Source organism: Amphibalanus amphitrite, unplaced genomic scaffold (assembly GCF_019059575.1).
Source record: "Amphibalanus amphitrite isolate SeventyFive unplaced genomic scaffold, NRLGWU_Aamphi_draft 000035F_arrow, whole genome shotgun sequence".
Classification (NCBI taxonomy): domain Eukaryota; kingdom Metazoa; phylum Arthropoda; class Thecostraca; order Balanomorpha; family Balanidae; genus Amphibalanus; species Amphibalanus amphitrite.
In genome coordinates this window covers 1032346-1047014 of record NW_024881531.1, presented here as the reverse complement: position 1 = coordinate 1047014, position 14669 = coordinate 1032346, and the positions used below count along the sequence as shown (strand labels likewise).

At 48.2% G+C, this 14669-nt stretch overlaps 1 protein-coding gene across 2 annotated transcripts in view; it reads right to left on the bottom strand.

Annotated features, from left to right (window-relative positions):
* LOC122371177 (obscurin-like) overlaps positions 1–14669 on the bottom strand; it is a 51761-nt gene that overhangs the window by 33581 nt on the left and 3511 nt on the right. For both annotated transcript variants that reach the window (XM_043347317.1, XM_043347325.1), the window contains exons 2-10: positions 11038–12564; positions 10422–10545; positions 10204–10233; positions 8963–9138; positions 8487–8607; positions 8028–8187; positions 6757–7820; positions 4664–4833; positions 2716–2812 (exon numbers count right to left, since the gene is read on the bottom strand). In XM_043347317.1, coding sequence (XP_043203252.1) covers positions 2716–2812; positions 4664–4833; positions 6757–7820; positions 8028–8187; positions 8487–8607; positions 8963–9138; positions 10204–10233; positions 10422–10545; positions 11038–12564 — 3469 coding nt within the window. The remainder of the gene's footprint in view (positions 1–2715; positions 2813–4663; positions 4834–6756; positions 7821–8027; positions 8188–8486; positions 8608–8962; positions 9139–10203; positions 10234–10421; positions 10546–11037; positions 12565–14669) is intronic.

The following is a 14669-nucleotide window of genomic DNA, read 5'->3' as shown; positions in this document are numbered from 1 at the left end:
GACAAGAACTGTCACCGGGCGTCGCCGCATTTAGCGGAGCCCCGTGACGTCACTGGCCGGTCGCTGATTGGCTGACGGCGCGGTACGGCCGGCGCGGTGGCCGCGGGCCAGAGTGAGGGCGCTGCCGGCCGGCCGGCCGACCACTAAAATTAGCCGGCAAACGGCCAGCGGCGGCACGGGAGGATCCGGCCAGCGGGCAACGACGGCTGTTGTGGCGACAGACGAAACTACGCCCGTTTGGAGGGCGGGATGGTCATTGGGCATTGACAGCTATCTGGGGTAGAGCTGACATGAGAAGAGAAAGGAGTCTCATCCCCTGACGTGGCTTGACCTGACTACCGCACCTATTAGCAGAGTCAATGTTTGTGTTATTATAAGAAGATGGACGCTTGCTTACTTTCACGTCAGGCGCTTTCACTTATTTGTGCTTAAGCGGTGGGTGTGGGCGGCCTTCTGACCCTTTCCAACACCGTTGTCGGACAGTCGTTAGTATAATGTTTAGTATCTGGTAGCCGACTCTTCTTGGTGCTTGGTGCATGAATGAAACCCGCTTTGAAAGCTTGTTTTGGGTTCTGAGAAACATGTTTGGAATATTGTTGAATGAGCAGCATGAGGACATCATAGCATAAAGATTATATGTTTCATAATGAAAGTGAATATAAAAAAGTTTTGGTTTGCTTGAAATTGTGTGAATTTTCCTGACCGTTTAATGTGGAGTACTTAGTTGAAAGAGGGAGGGAAAGCGAAAACCACATATTTTGTTGGTAATTCTAACTGCCTTCATTGCCAACTTGGCTCATCATTTAATTATTTATTTTAGCTTTGCCGTGTTAACATTGAACAGCACATTTTTTGGCTGGCTCCTAGTTTAATGGATGTACCCTCCGTCTAATACTGATAGGAATAGGCGATTTCAAAGGCTTCACAGCCCGTTCTTTCACTCTTTACTACAACACTGTCTGTGTTGACCCCGCCATTCGATCGGAGTTCAAGCAACATTCGTCTGTTGGGCCAAAGCCAAAACGGCTAACTATTTGTTTTCTTTCCAATTATCGGTGTTTTGTTTGGCTTTTTCACTTTCAGATACTGAAATGCATTGGCCAACAATAAAGAGATAGCACATAAAAAGCTGAAGGAAGCTGTAAAATTATTACACATGTGTGAGCACCAGCACAAAGTCATTGCACAATCAAAAAGGCTGAAAAGTCCAACACCATCCTTGAATATGAACAAATACAACCAATCTTTTTAAGTGTTTAACCTTTTAACAACAATATTTCGCTGTTAACCCGCGCCCCACTGGGGTCTGTGTATAACACGCCCTACTGGGGGGGGGGGGGCTATTCATAGCCCCCCCTCCTAACTCCGAAACTACTGGGCCGATCGTCAAAATTCAAACGGCGTCTGATAGCCCCGGAAAAACTGTCGAGCGAAACCTAATTTCATTGACCTCGAGGTCACCGATGACGTCACAGGTCAGGTCAAAGTAAAAATTATTAGCACTTTGGCTTGTTCACATTTTGGGCTCTGGCCGCCGTCTTACAAGTCAGATCAGGCTCATTTTTGGTTTCCACACTCGTGAACAGATGCTCTAGATACCTTGAGGGTACCAAACTTGTACTTTGATTTTCAGGTCAGGGTCAGGTCATCACAGGTCACGAAAATATTATATCATGCGTCGGTCACGTGACACATGTTTTATGGTCCATTTAGGCCATAGATTTCGAATTTGATGTCGTCTGTGTCATTCAAGGTCATTTTGAGTCGAAATTAGCTTAGGTCAGGTCACTTTCAGGTCAAAAAAGGTCAAATTTTGAAATTGAAATTTTTCAACAAAAAAGGTGTCTATTGGATGCAGTTTGAGCTCAGGAACACGATGGTGCCATTTATATTGGTGTACGATGCCAAATACGTACTGAAAAAATGATTTGAAAAATTAATAATTGTGATTTTTTTTGCAATAATGCGTATAACTTGGCCATTTTTGAAGATATTTAGCTAAAACTTGCTAGAGTTAGTCATAATCATGCGTTCTGTCACATATATTCCGGTTTTTTCGAAAAGTCAAAAACTTTTTGAAAAAAATAAAAAAAATATAAATTTTGAATATTATTATATAAAATTTTCGAAATTTTCAAAATTTTGAAAATCCGAGATAGCAGTTTGATAGCGCGGTCAATTCTGAGTCCTTTCATGCAAAGAAATTGGATCTAGCTTAAAAACTGAGCTCTTGGGAGCGATTGCCGTGGTTCAATGTTTTGCGTCGAAATCGGACGAACATGACGTCACTCTGACGTCATTTCCGGCCGACCTATGGTAGCTACGAAGTTCAAATTTTGACACAAGGTGTCAAATTGATGCAGCCGAAGGTACTGAAAGTTTGGCGTCGATTCGTCAAGCGGTTTGGAAGTTATTGCAGAAAAACGGGAGGGGGGGGGGCTATAAATAGCCCCCCCCCCCAGTGGGGCGCGGGTTAAAGCGGTCAACGATAAATGTATTCTAACAGCTGTAATCGCGTAATTCAAATAATCTTACCACTTACTCGATACCAGCGATGCGACCTGCCAAAACGCTTGAACTTAACCTAGAACGATAGAAATTACCCAACTCGCTGCCTCTAAATATCGTTATTGCTAACTTATGTGATTCTAAGAACCCTTTTCTGTAAGTCTACAAGAGAAGTCATGTTCAATAGCTCCCGATGGTGACACTCACCAGCTGATGACCGGAGGCGGCTTGCTGAGTGAGCTCTCCCCGGTTCGCCTCAGTCCTCTCCCGACGTCAGGCGCGTCCTCTGGCGCGCGTCCGAGCTCTGCAACACAGTGGCAACACTGCAGACGGGCCGCTGGCACCGGCCGGCCGGTCCCACCGACGCGACCGGCCGCTCAAGTTCAGCTGTCGGGGAGTGGCAACTAACAAACGACGGGGGAACTACGAACGGTCCTGTGCCAGGAGCCAGGGACGTGGAGAAGGGCACAAGACAGTCGCGACACATATCGCCGGCGAATTAATGGTCGTAGAGAGACGGAATGTGTCGCCGGAAACTGTTAAATTATTGGGCTGGCACATGGCTTTAGGTGTGCTATTTTTGTTGTTTACTCGTAATGAAGAACGTAGTGCTAAAATCTGAGCAGCAAGAGATGAAATATTCTGTCCAATGCGCATCGCGCACAGCCTTCGTCGGTTTTAGGACTCGCTTCTCATGTTAGAAAGCCTTTATATCAGCAGAAATGTTCTTCAGTAACAACTTCCGTGCTACAAATTTTCCAGATTACTTCCTTGCGCTGGCGGAAATGCGGTCATAATCATGAGTGTTGACAGTCGCTACAGTCTTCATTTCCGCACTCAACTATGGTACCTACTGTTGGTATAAATCTCTACCGTCTGGCACCGTCTTATGCTTGGCAACCTTCTGTGCATGTTGACCCTCATGGTAACACTGGGACTAAAGCTGAAGTAATTCTACCACAGGTATCAGTAGTGGTAGCTATTTGTTTGATCTCTTCCCGACATAAGACAACGGACGTATTGTTTGGAGATGCCTATCAGAGGGATCACTGATAACGATCGGTGACATTAGTAAGATGCAATCAACCAACACAATTTTTGACAAAAACGATGTATAATTTGGTGACATTTATACCTATATCGTCATACGCGTTAACACTGAATCTGCATACCAGATTCTTCCCCTCCCCCAAAAAATGTTTCTTACTTTAAGCCCTTGTTTTTTTAAGTTACAGATATATCCTACATAACCCAATTTTGTTCTGTTTTCATGTGGTCCAATGTGGACGGGGACGATGCGACCTCTCTTTGACCCTAGCCTGTCGGCAAGGTCGGGTGCCGTTCTCTGAAAGCTCAAAATACAACCACGGTGGCAAGGTCAGGGCACAGCTTCAGGTCTTCGGCAGGGTCGCAGCTGGCTCAGCACGGGACGGCTGCACCGAGAACAGTATGCCACGCACGCTAATCTTGCTTGCCACAAGCCAAGAGCTGGCTACTTCTTAGCGCTTTTCTGGCACAAGTCCGCTGGCAGTGCATCTTCTGTCAAGGATGCATCTTCAAAACAATTCCCGGTGTTATGTGTTGTGTTCAATTATATCTCTTGAGTATTAATCTGACAGCGAGTATATTGTTCCATCGTAGGTTTTTATTTAGGCAGTAAAATGGTTTCATACAGGTTTCATTAAAACTTGGCATCGGTACCATATCATCCCTATCCCCGCTTCTCCCCTTCGGACTTGCAAACTACATACATGTGGTAGAGTGCTATAAACGTCGATAATAAACGCTTGAAGTTTTCATAGAAAATGTCTTATAAGTGTTTATCACTCCCAGTCCCATGTCTGCGTTTAATGACGGTAGAAACCTATTTCATTATCAGTTAGGGCTAAGTAATGTCATGCATGCCTACTGAAAGAAATCAAATCATGCAAGCCTTGTCAAGTTATCATTTGGAATCTTTTTGAATGGACTTGATTAATTAAGTCAAGACCTCAGCTTCCCCTGGAGCTTCTCACAACACACCGTCTCCGATTCAACCATCCCATAAAGTATCTCACAGACCACCACTCCCCGGCCACGCCCACTCCGGGTACCGGCCGCCCCCTCTCCCCTTCAACCTCCCCCGGGGCGCCAGCGCGGCCGGCCCTCCCCTCACCTGGTGCGGCCGTCGGCGGCGGCGCGTCGGTGGCGTCGGTGGCGGCTCCGCTGGCACCTGGCGCCGTCAGCTGGTGGTCGGGGCGGTCCGCTGCCGGCGGCGGCGGGTCGGTCGGCTCCCTCTCCTCCTCTTCCGGCGGCGGGTCCTTCTCCTCCGGCGGGCCCTTCAGCCTGCGGACGGCGGCGCGGGTCAGCACGTCACACACCACGTAGCCGAGGGTGGCCGCCGCCGCCCAGCCGGCCGCCGCCGCCTCCCCGCCGCTCATGGCGCCGGCCACATTTTCCCTGCCGTCGCGCCGACATCGGCGGCGCCGGACTGACGCGACGCGACGCGACCCGCGGCCGTGTCAGGCCGCTTGGCTCGCGGCGCCAGTCAGTTCGATTCGTGGTCAGTAAATCGCGCTGACGTTTGGTCGTCGAAGAGAGGACTGTTGACGTCGCCAGCGCGACCTGTTCTCCCCTCCCTCGCCTCCCCCCGCCTCCTCCTCTTTACCCCCTCTTGTCTCCTCCGCTGTCCGGAGAGCGGATGCCAGCGAGTCACTGCACGATTCTTGGCAATGGGTATTGAGCGCCAAATGTCATCGCCATCGCTATTGTCAGCGGTTTGGCTAGCGCCATCATTATTCTTACCATCACCATCGCTTTGGCAATCACCTTCGCCATCAACTTTCAATCGCCATCCTATTCTTACCCCATCACCACCTCGGGTATCACCATCACCATTGCTATCGATACCACCATCCCGCCACCAATTCGCCGAAGTCGGGCTCTGTGCCAGGCTGACCACCGCTCGGCGGGCCGAAAAGTCAGGGCCACGCGCCAAACGCCAGTTTATGGCGCCAAACGATGGCGGCCGCGGCGCGCCGAAACGCGCGAGCCGCATAGTCGAGCGACAGCAGCGTAACAGACTGCGTCAGGATGGGCGCCACAATTGGATGCGGTGATTTTGATGCGCCGTTCTGCAGGGGCGCACGGAGGATCGTTTGCCGAGGGCTGGGGAGGTCCGGTTTGGTGACAGTTAGTGTGGTGTGAGATAAAATTGTGGGCGTCTCGTGTCTTGCATAAAGTTTTTAGTGCGTAGCATATCAGTTCTTTTGGCCAACCAAAGCACATCCAGCTGAAACCTATTCTTTCAGCGCACTGTTGAATGTTGAAGGCGTCGCCACACCCCTGCCCAACTCAACTGAAATGAATGGAATGAAAATTGTGAGAATGCTTACCAAAAGACCTTGCACCAGTGATAACGCTGTGAGGAATTAACTAATATCGTGTGTGATATCTCATTCATAGCTGTCATTTTTTCTGATCACCCCCGACGGCTCATTAGGTATCTCGCTCTCGATTCAAATTGGCCCGGCACCTGATTAGGCCGTCGGTAACGGCGGCTCCGTTTGAACTCTGTACAGCTTTCGGCACCTGCCGGCCGCCCAGGGGCTGTTTTTGTCGTCATGAACATCGTCCGAGCGGGGGTGGGGTGGGGTAGGGGGGGGGGGTCGTGGCACGTGGCGCGTGTACCAGACGTAAATAGCCCCAGGCAGCGAGCCCCGGGCGGCGGTCGGTCGGTCGGTTGGTCGGTCGCGCAGCGGCGGCAGCAGCCAGCATTGGTTGTGTAGGCGCGAGCAAAGGCTAGGGCCCGCTCGAGGTGTGAGATGTGGTTAAAATACTTGCACTTTTTCTAATGCAGAAGCTTTTGGTGTTCTTTTGTGAAATTGTGGCTGCTCATTTTGGTGCACGGCTCGCCTCCGTCGAAGCTGGTTGATGCGTAACATGTGAATTATAGGACATGATCTTTCATAAAAATCAGAACTGATGAATCGAAGCCATCTGAAAAATTGGCACTAACACTTCTCAAAAGCACTTCTGTAGTTGGTGCCTACGCTTGTATGCACCTAGTGAGATAGATGAGATAGGCGTTAAAATAGATCAGATAGTCTTTTGCCATCGAATTACAAAATCAAGATGCGGATTAATGAGACCAAAAATTCAGGTGATAGGTATGGGTTTGTTAGTTACCTATGACTCTGATAAAAGAAGCATAGCTAGAAACAATTCAATAAATGCTTGTTGTCTGCATTTACCTTCAGTGTGACTCACCTGTCGCTATTTTGCGGTGCCCTTTTGCAGCTCTCTCTTCCTGCCTTGGTGGTCCTGACTGGTGAGTCGCTCTCGATCGGATGAGACAGTGCCACCTGACACGGGACTTGAATGGGATGTGACCTGCCGACGTCGGGCAGCGTCAGCTCAACTGGATGGGATCTGACGTCACCAGCCTGCTCTGTCGAAATTTTGAGAGCCTCAACCGTTCGCTGACGATCTTTGACAGATGACGATTCGTTGATAGTTGCATTTTGGGTAGAGTTATCCACTGAAGAAACGTTTTTTGAAGATGCGACACCCGGTGTCTTCTCATGGAGGCTGGTTGACTTCACATTCGAGGTGTTTTTGAAAGACGTTTTCCCTGGAGTTTCCGTAGTGAGTGTCTTTTCCGGCAGGTTTTCTGATGATGGTGCCACTTTGATGGGATGGTTGATGACCACAGACGCTTTCGCTGAAGACGAACTGGTGATGCCCGGCACCTGCACATCATTGTTTGAAGCATTTGTGCTGGACTGGACTGTTTGTGAAGATGAGATGTCCGATGCTGGCGATAACGTTTTCCTCTCCTCGCTGGAGCCAGGAGCAGTACCCTGTGGCGCCATCTGTTGAGCTTTCCCGGCCTGGGCGCTAGGTGGCGCCACCTCCCCGGTCGGACGGGAGGACACCCCGGAGGACGACGGCTGCTCCCCTCTCGTAGATGTGTTCGTTACTGAGCCTCCTCCGCTGGAGGACTGGGTGGTAGGTGCTACCATTTGCTCTTTGGAATGAATTACAGCACCAGAGGGCTGTGCTAAACCGTTTGGGATGGTGTCTTGGGCTTTATGCGTCATATTTTGTGGAGACGTAGCATCTGATGGTGCCAGGTTTATAACAGGAGGTGATTTGGCTTCATCCAGATTCCCGTTTTCCGTTGATCTGGATATTCCACCCGCTGCGGTTTTGGTAGACGATGTGTCCTGAGTGTCTATCGATGTCGCTTCCGCAGATACACGGCCCGCAGTGTCCTGTGACTTCGCCTCGGTCGAATCGCATTGTTCGTTTTCGATGACTTGGAGTGTGGTCTGCGGACAAATGAATATTTTGCGTTATTTCTGGAATTGTGACTATTTTGTTTGCATTGTTTAAATGCATAATTTGCGCTAGAAATATTTGGCGACTGAAAAAGCTTACAACTGTCATGAAAAACTATCTTGAAAAAAAATTACCTTTATCATAACAGTTGCATGCGGTTGAAAAACCTAGTAAAACAGCATTGGTCTCACCCCCACCTGGATCTGAGTATGACCGTGTTGGTTGGAGGCGCGGCACGTATACTGTCCTCCGTCGCCGACCTGGACCTTTACCAGGGTCAGCGAACACAGCCCGGTGGTCAGCTTATAGGTCATCAGAACCTCTGGACCGGCGCGCAGCGCCACCGAGTCCTTAAACCTGACACAGGAGGACGGACCAGACGATCAGATTAGACAACGTGAAGGGGGTTAGATTATTTTAAGCAGTTTGGTCAAGATTATGTGGCCTCAATTTTAACGCGACTTTCGAAACGTCTAAATCTATTTAATATCACAACTTCATTATCATTCTGTTTATTGATACTGACATTAAAACACATAATGAGTGAACAGGCATTCAGACACATATTAATATCATCTCAACATCAGACACTGGTTATAAATGACCCTTAGACCACTCCTAAGTTATTAGGAGGCTCGTATTTCTGATGGCCTTACCAGGTGACACTGGGCAGCGGTGACCCGCGCACCTCACAGCTGAACTGGGCCTTATCACCGGCGCACACCGTTCGCGGCACCAGGGGAGTGAAGAAATGGGGCGCCCTCAGCTCGGTCAGCGCTGGAAAGGTGGGGCGTGGATGGTGTTCACTCGAGCCAAACGAATTGGATGTCAAAGTGGCAGTCTTTTAGACAGCTGGGTCTGTTTTGACAACACTGTCAGCTGTTTCATTAATTTATCGCTCAATCGTTGGAGGGACGGTGAACAGTGAACGGTTATTAATCACGGACTTCCACGATAAAAAAATAATTGAGATTTTCGCCCGGGAAAAACAATCGAGACATTCAACAACTAGCACTAGACATGTCTTACATCCATCAAACACATCCATGGATAATATGTATATACCAGCAATAGATTATGGGTCGCACCCCTTATAACCAGTAACCGTCCTGCTCGCCCATTGCCCACTTACGTCTGACGACGACCTTGCAGTGCGAGGCGGCCTCGCCCTGTGAGTTGGTGAACACCACGGTGTACCGTCCGGCGTCCTTGTAGCTCAGTCTCGGCAGGACCAGCCGGTGGCGATGAGGTCCCTGACGCTGGATCAGGTGGTGGTCGTCCGTCTTCACCGTCTGACCCTCCTTGAGTCTAGGGGGGAGATGGGGGGGGGGGGCAGTGAGGAATCACTGTCACGAATGTTAGCGGGTCGTGGGATAGTGATGTGACGCAAATGAAGCATTCTTTCAGTGAAATATACCTCAAATTTAGTTTTTTCATAGTGGTGATGTGTTATCACTTTCATATTTAATTTCTCAAAAAAAGATATTCAGTAGATTTTGCCACGAAGTTAAAAAAATATTCTCTTCTTATACAGTTGATTTCAACCATTTAGTAACCATTCTTCCTTGTCGGTTTACTTACTTGGTTTATCCAGCTCTCTGACAGACACCGACGCTGCCATACTGATATTGATACCCTTCTTGTTGTATAAACACTCGGTATTCGTTTGTAGCGGTAAACAGCACTGTCATTGGTGTAGATCGGAAAATGTATTTTCATAGATATTTAAAAATGTAAACATGTATTTGCTGACATTCCCATTCAGCGCTTATGCATAACTCATAACACCACAGTATCAGCTCTGCAACTGTTGCATGCAAAAAAAAAAACGATGACAGATATTCCTCATTCGACACGTCAAACGGACAAATGTAACACAAAACAAAACAACATTGATTTTGATAGCATGCAACGATGTGTTATCACTGTGCCTGGAATCATGAGAAAAACAAATTTTAGAATTGCAGCCTGACTTTTCATGAGCAAAGCTAAAATGCTCGTAAGTACGTTTATTGCTGATAAGGCAATAAAGATCGCTACTTTGTGGCAGTTCGCTGGTTGAAAATAACTAATAGATACACACAACATTACGCACAAAACGTTACGCAATATTCACTAACAAGTGTTCAAAAGAGCAATGCATCTGATGCATTCGACATTACGCACTTGCAAACACGATGCCATTCTTAACCACGTTCCTTGCCGATTTTCCAAAGTTAGTCACACTCAGTTCAGGTCACGTTCTTGTTAAATGTTGACACAAATAGGACACACATAATCACACATCATGCAGTTGATCTTTTCGAGGGAGATTACGAGCACAGGTCAGTTTTGGACACTCTCAGGCAGGCAAGGATCTCCTTATTTCCTCACGTGCTCAGTGATTCCTCCTGCTGACTGGACCTAAAAGAAAGGTAAAAAGAGTGATTCAATAGCGTAAAAACAGTACTTTGAAACGACTGTTATGGAAATGATTACTAGACAGTAAGGTCTATGTTTCGCATTCAGACGTTAATTTTACTTTTTCGGCTTTTCGACATTGTACTTGTGTCCCGCCGCGTCTGCCCCCCCCCCCCCCCCTGCTGACTCACAGGAACGGTTTGCTGACCCAGCGTGCCTCGGGACACGGTTGACCGGTGACCTCGGCACTCAGCATCAGCGTCTCCGTGACGTAGCACTCGAGGTCGGTCAGAGGAGTCAGCACTGATGGAGGCTCTGGAAACATGTTTGAATTGGGTCAAGGGACATGGTACAGGTGACTTTATTGAAACAATTGGCGCTCCTGAATGTAGAAGCTATAACTGTTAGTTATATAGATAGTTGATAAAACCGGAAAAATAATGCCCACCGAGTTACGCGATGCATGCTCGATTTCACTGACAAATTTATAGGAGCTTCGCTCACATGCAAGCCATTACGTAGATCTTAAAACAATCTTACGGCCCTCAAGTGATTCGCATCTCATATTTCAGACACACTGTTATTAAAGCCCACCAAAACAAACATTGGGCCAGCATTTGACCGAGGCGAGGGCTGTTTGGCAAACGATGAGCGCAGTTCATCATTAGAGCAGCCTGTTTGAGTGAGAGCCCGCAGCAGTAACGGCTAATCTCGGTGGCGACTGCAGCGCGCGGCGCGTCTAATTTTAAAGGCGCTGAGCGACGAGCCCCGGCTGAACTCTTTGTGTAAGCTGGGGATTAGTCTCACCTAAACGTTGGCCGCTGTTGTTTTCTTTAGGATCCGTGGGTCGTATCGTTCGCCAGCTCGTGTCGCTCTCCAGATCTTCGATTATCTCCTGCGAAGTTTTCGATTTGGTTGCAGTGCTGGGTGCATCTTTGGCCTTTTCACTTTTCCCAGTCTTTGCCGGTTCGCTACATTTCTGCGAATCCCTTCCCTCGTCGCCCTCGGCAGAGTCTGGCATCAATCTACTTGATCCAGTTTCAGGGTTCTCGTCTCTACTCTCGGAGGCGGCTGGTTTTTCTTTCGCTGTCGATGACTTCGACGGCCTTTTTGATTGATTGGTAGTGTTTGATTTTGTTTTGCCTTCCTTCTTGTCCTTAGCTGCTAATTGTGCTTGTTTTCTTTTCATTCTCAAGGCACTGAAATTGTACTTTTTGTCATTTGTGCGATCGATAATCTCTACTTTGCTTTCATCCTTTGCATCTGTGCTGGAAGAAGTTTGAGATCGGTTTTCCGCCTTATCACCACCTTTTTCTAACTCTTTCGACTTTTCTTCCTCTTTCAGCCGTGCCTCATTCGGCACTGATCCGCTCAGTACGGTGCTTTTCCTCTGCCTTGCCTCCCTGGATATCGCCACGTTCGGCAGAGAGGAACTGACGGTCGTCGTCACATTGTGATCAGGGTCCTTTTTGCTCTGTTCCTTGGCAGCGGATTCATTAGTTCCGTTACCATTACGTATACGTGCTTCATTAGGAAGTGACCAGCTCACTCTATTCACTACACTGCTGCTGTTCGTCTCCGCCGCGCGGGAGCCGTTGGAAGATGACACGCTTGTTCGCGGGATGTAGAGTGTTCTGAAGTCCGTTTTAACAGCCTCGCTCGGTAGTGACCAGCTCGTTCTGTGCTGTGTCGACCGGCTTGACGATTGGCTGGACTCTGTGGCGTCCTCTGTCCCAGCGCTTCTCGAATCATTCTTTACGGAGTCGTCAGAGCTTGCCACCGATTCTTCACTCAAACCGTTTTCCAAGCGTTTCCTAGCACCACCAGGTCTAACCCTGGATTCCACTGGTAACGACTCACTAAACGATATATCACAGTCCATTTCCTTCTCCTCACCAGACACAGCCGGCAGGGACCCCGCATTCACCTTCTCGCCACTCCTATCGCAGCGAACACGGGACTCAACAGATCGCGTTTCACACAACTCTTCTATCGTATCCATCCTCCCTTTTGCGCGAGTCTCTACCGTTGAAGACTCGTTGGACGTTTCCATCCTTTCCTCCTCTCGGACTCGAGAATCTGCCGATACCGACTCACTCCTCACACTCTCCTCCGCGTCCTCTCGCACGTGCAGCGTCCCGGAGGAGGACGAGGACTCCTCCTCCCGTTCCTCATCCTCCTCCTCGTCCTCTCTCTGTCTGGCTGTGCGCGCTCTTGGCTCGCTCCAGTCGAGTTCCTCACAGGACTCCTCCGCCATAGGAGAGAGGCAGCGGCGGACGGGATGCATCAGACGCCGCAGGGGTCGGAGAGTGAACAGAGCAGGCTCGTCGCCGCCTGAGAAAGACACAGAGACGGATAGATGTCAGTGCGGTGCAAGCATCAGTTCAGGATACACAACACCAGTGTAACCACCGGTGTAACCAGAGTAAATTACTTCAGACGACGGACAAAATTTAGTGACGTACATTTACGCACTTAAACACTTTCTGCTTAGGTATGTTGCCGTTTTTCATAAAGACCCATTTTTCATATAGACGCAACTGCTCACGAACAGGTCCTGGTAGTTATGAGTGATTTCCTGGGGCCTCTGACAGCCTCCTTTCCGTCAATGGTAAGTGGTGCCTGGTGACATTCTAATTTGACCGGTAATGCCCACACTGGCACAGGCACAAAAATGATAGTCCGGGTTATATAAATGGGTTATGTGACTGTGAAATAAAATGAACGCTGATGACTTTGCAAATCTTCGTTTTGTATCATTTGCTTTGGTAATAACGTTAAAAATAGGACAATAAGAATATCATTAATTTTATCCACCGCATGATTTATTACAAACATCGCCTCCTGGACAGGGACATTTGCCTCGTTCCAGCGACGGCAGCTGCGTTTTGTCTGAAACCGTCACTGAATAACGAGCTTACGTCTCGCCACGGCCAAGAATGCCCTATCCTTGTCAGACTGGTCGGCCGGAGATTTCCGCGAGTGGTTTGCCGAGCGGCCGCCAGGGGCGCTGTCAGTCACCGCATACCACGGACAACCTTGGCCCTGGGCGCACCTCAGCAAAGACCGCAGGACGGGATGGGGCCGGCCAGGACTGCGGCGACGAGAGAGTGCCATCTGGGTGATGGCCAGAGATGGCCCGGCCCTCTGCAATGTCAATCTGCAGCCAGCACCGGGCCGCTGCTCCGAGACGGAGTAGGAGTCTGTTTGGATTTACCTGTCTACTGGGCTAGTGGAACAATCCCGACATTATTTAAAAATTCACGAATTTTAATGGAATTCGAAATCATACCGGATATTTTATATGAAGAACAATTGAAGATATGTACCGAGTCGTACCCTTCGAAATTGAGCTTATTAGAGGCTAGAGGCTTATTAAACGAAGGAAGTTTCTCTATGAACTATTTACAACGGGTAAGATGTGACGATATCTGGTGACCATGTAACACGGCGAATTTAACTCCGTAGAGCTGAAACAAGATGATGCCCAATATGGTGGCGAAATACTAGAGGGAGATGATGGCTAGTTTAACAAAGACTAAGTGGCTAAAATAAAGGAAAGTATTTAGGTAAAGGTGTTTCCTTAAGTTGCCGTCATGGAATTTTTTTAGAACGTATCATTAACTTTTACGTGTTTATTTTCATTCCAATTGTCCCTTGATTGATGATGAGATATTGATTTTTAAGTGTGCCTTCGACTGTATTAAGATCCCCGAGAGATCACCTAGCAATATGCTGCCGATGCCCTTTGCTGATATAAGTACCTACATCGTAACTCAAAAATACAATACCAATGCCCTGCGGCCATTGGCTATAGGTATGCTAAGATTTCTCACTACCGTTTTTGGATTGAGCAATTTGACTGGTAAACATTGTCACTTATAAGTCATCTTTTTATTGGTTAATGGATTACAACTGCCCCAAACATCTCACGGGTATGTCCGTTTGGATCAGTCCCTTAATTCTTTGAATATGTTAATTGATTTAGACAGCAGGCATCGGACAATGTGCCCATTAAAATGTGGGTATGTCTTTTTGATGTATAGTGGAATTGAACATAAAATACTCTTGCCCCGCTACCGCTTGTCAGAAACACTTCTGTGAGTTTTTGGTACAGGGCCCCTTTCGCAGTCTCTGACAGTGGTGCGTTGTTCCCGACTGTTGGCGTCAATTTACTGAGATGTATAGTAGGTACTAGGTAGAAGGCGAGACGTTTTAAGCACCCGAAAGATATCGGCGGTACGGGATATAGAGGATTCTTCATGGCTCCGAGTGGAAGATAAGGATATCTTTTCCAAGCGGATTACTGAAAAACCGAGCGACGAAGGAGCGAGGTTTTTCTGTAACACGCGAGGAAAAGATATCCGATCTTCCACGAGTGAGCCATGAGGAATCCTATATCTTTCTATGTTGAGGTTTATTCTTAGTTAATTAAATAT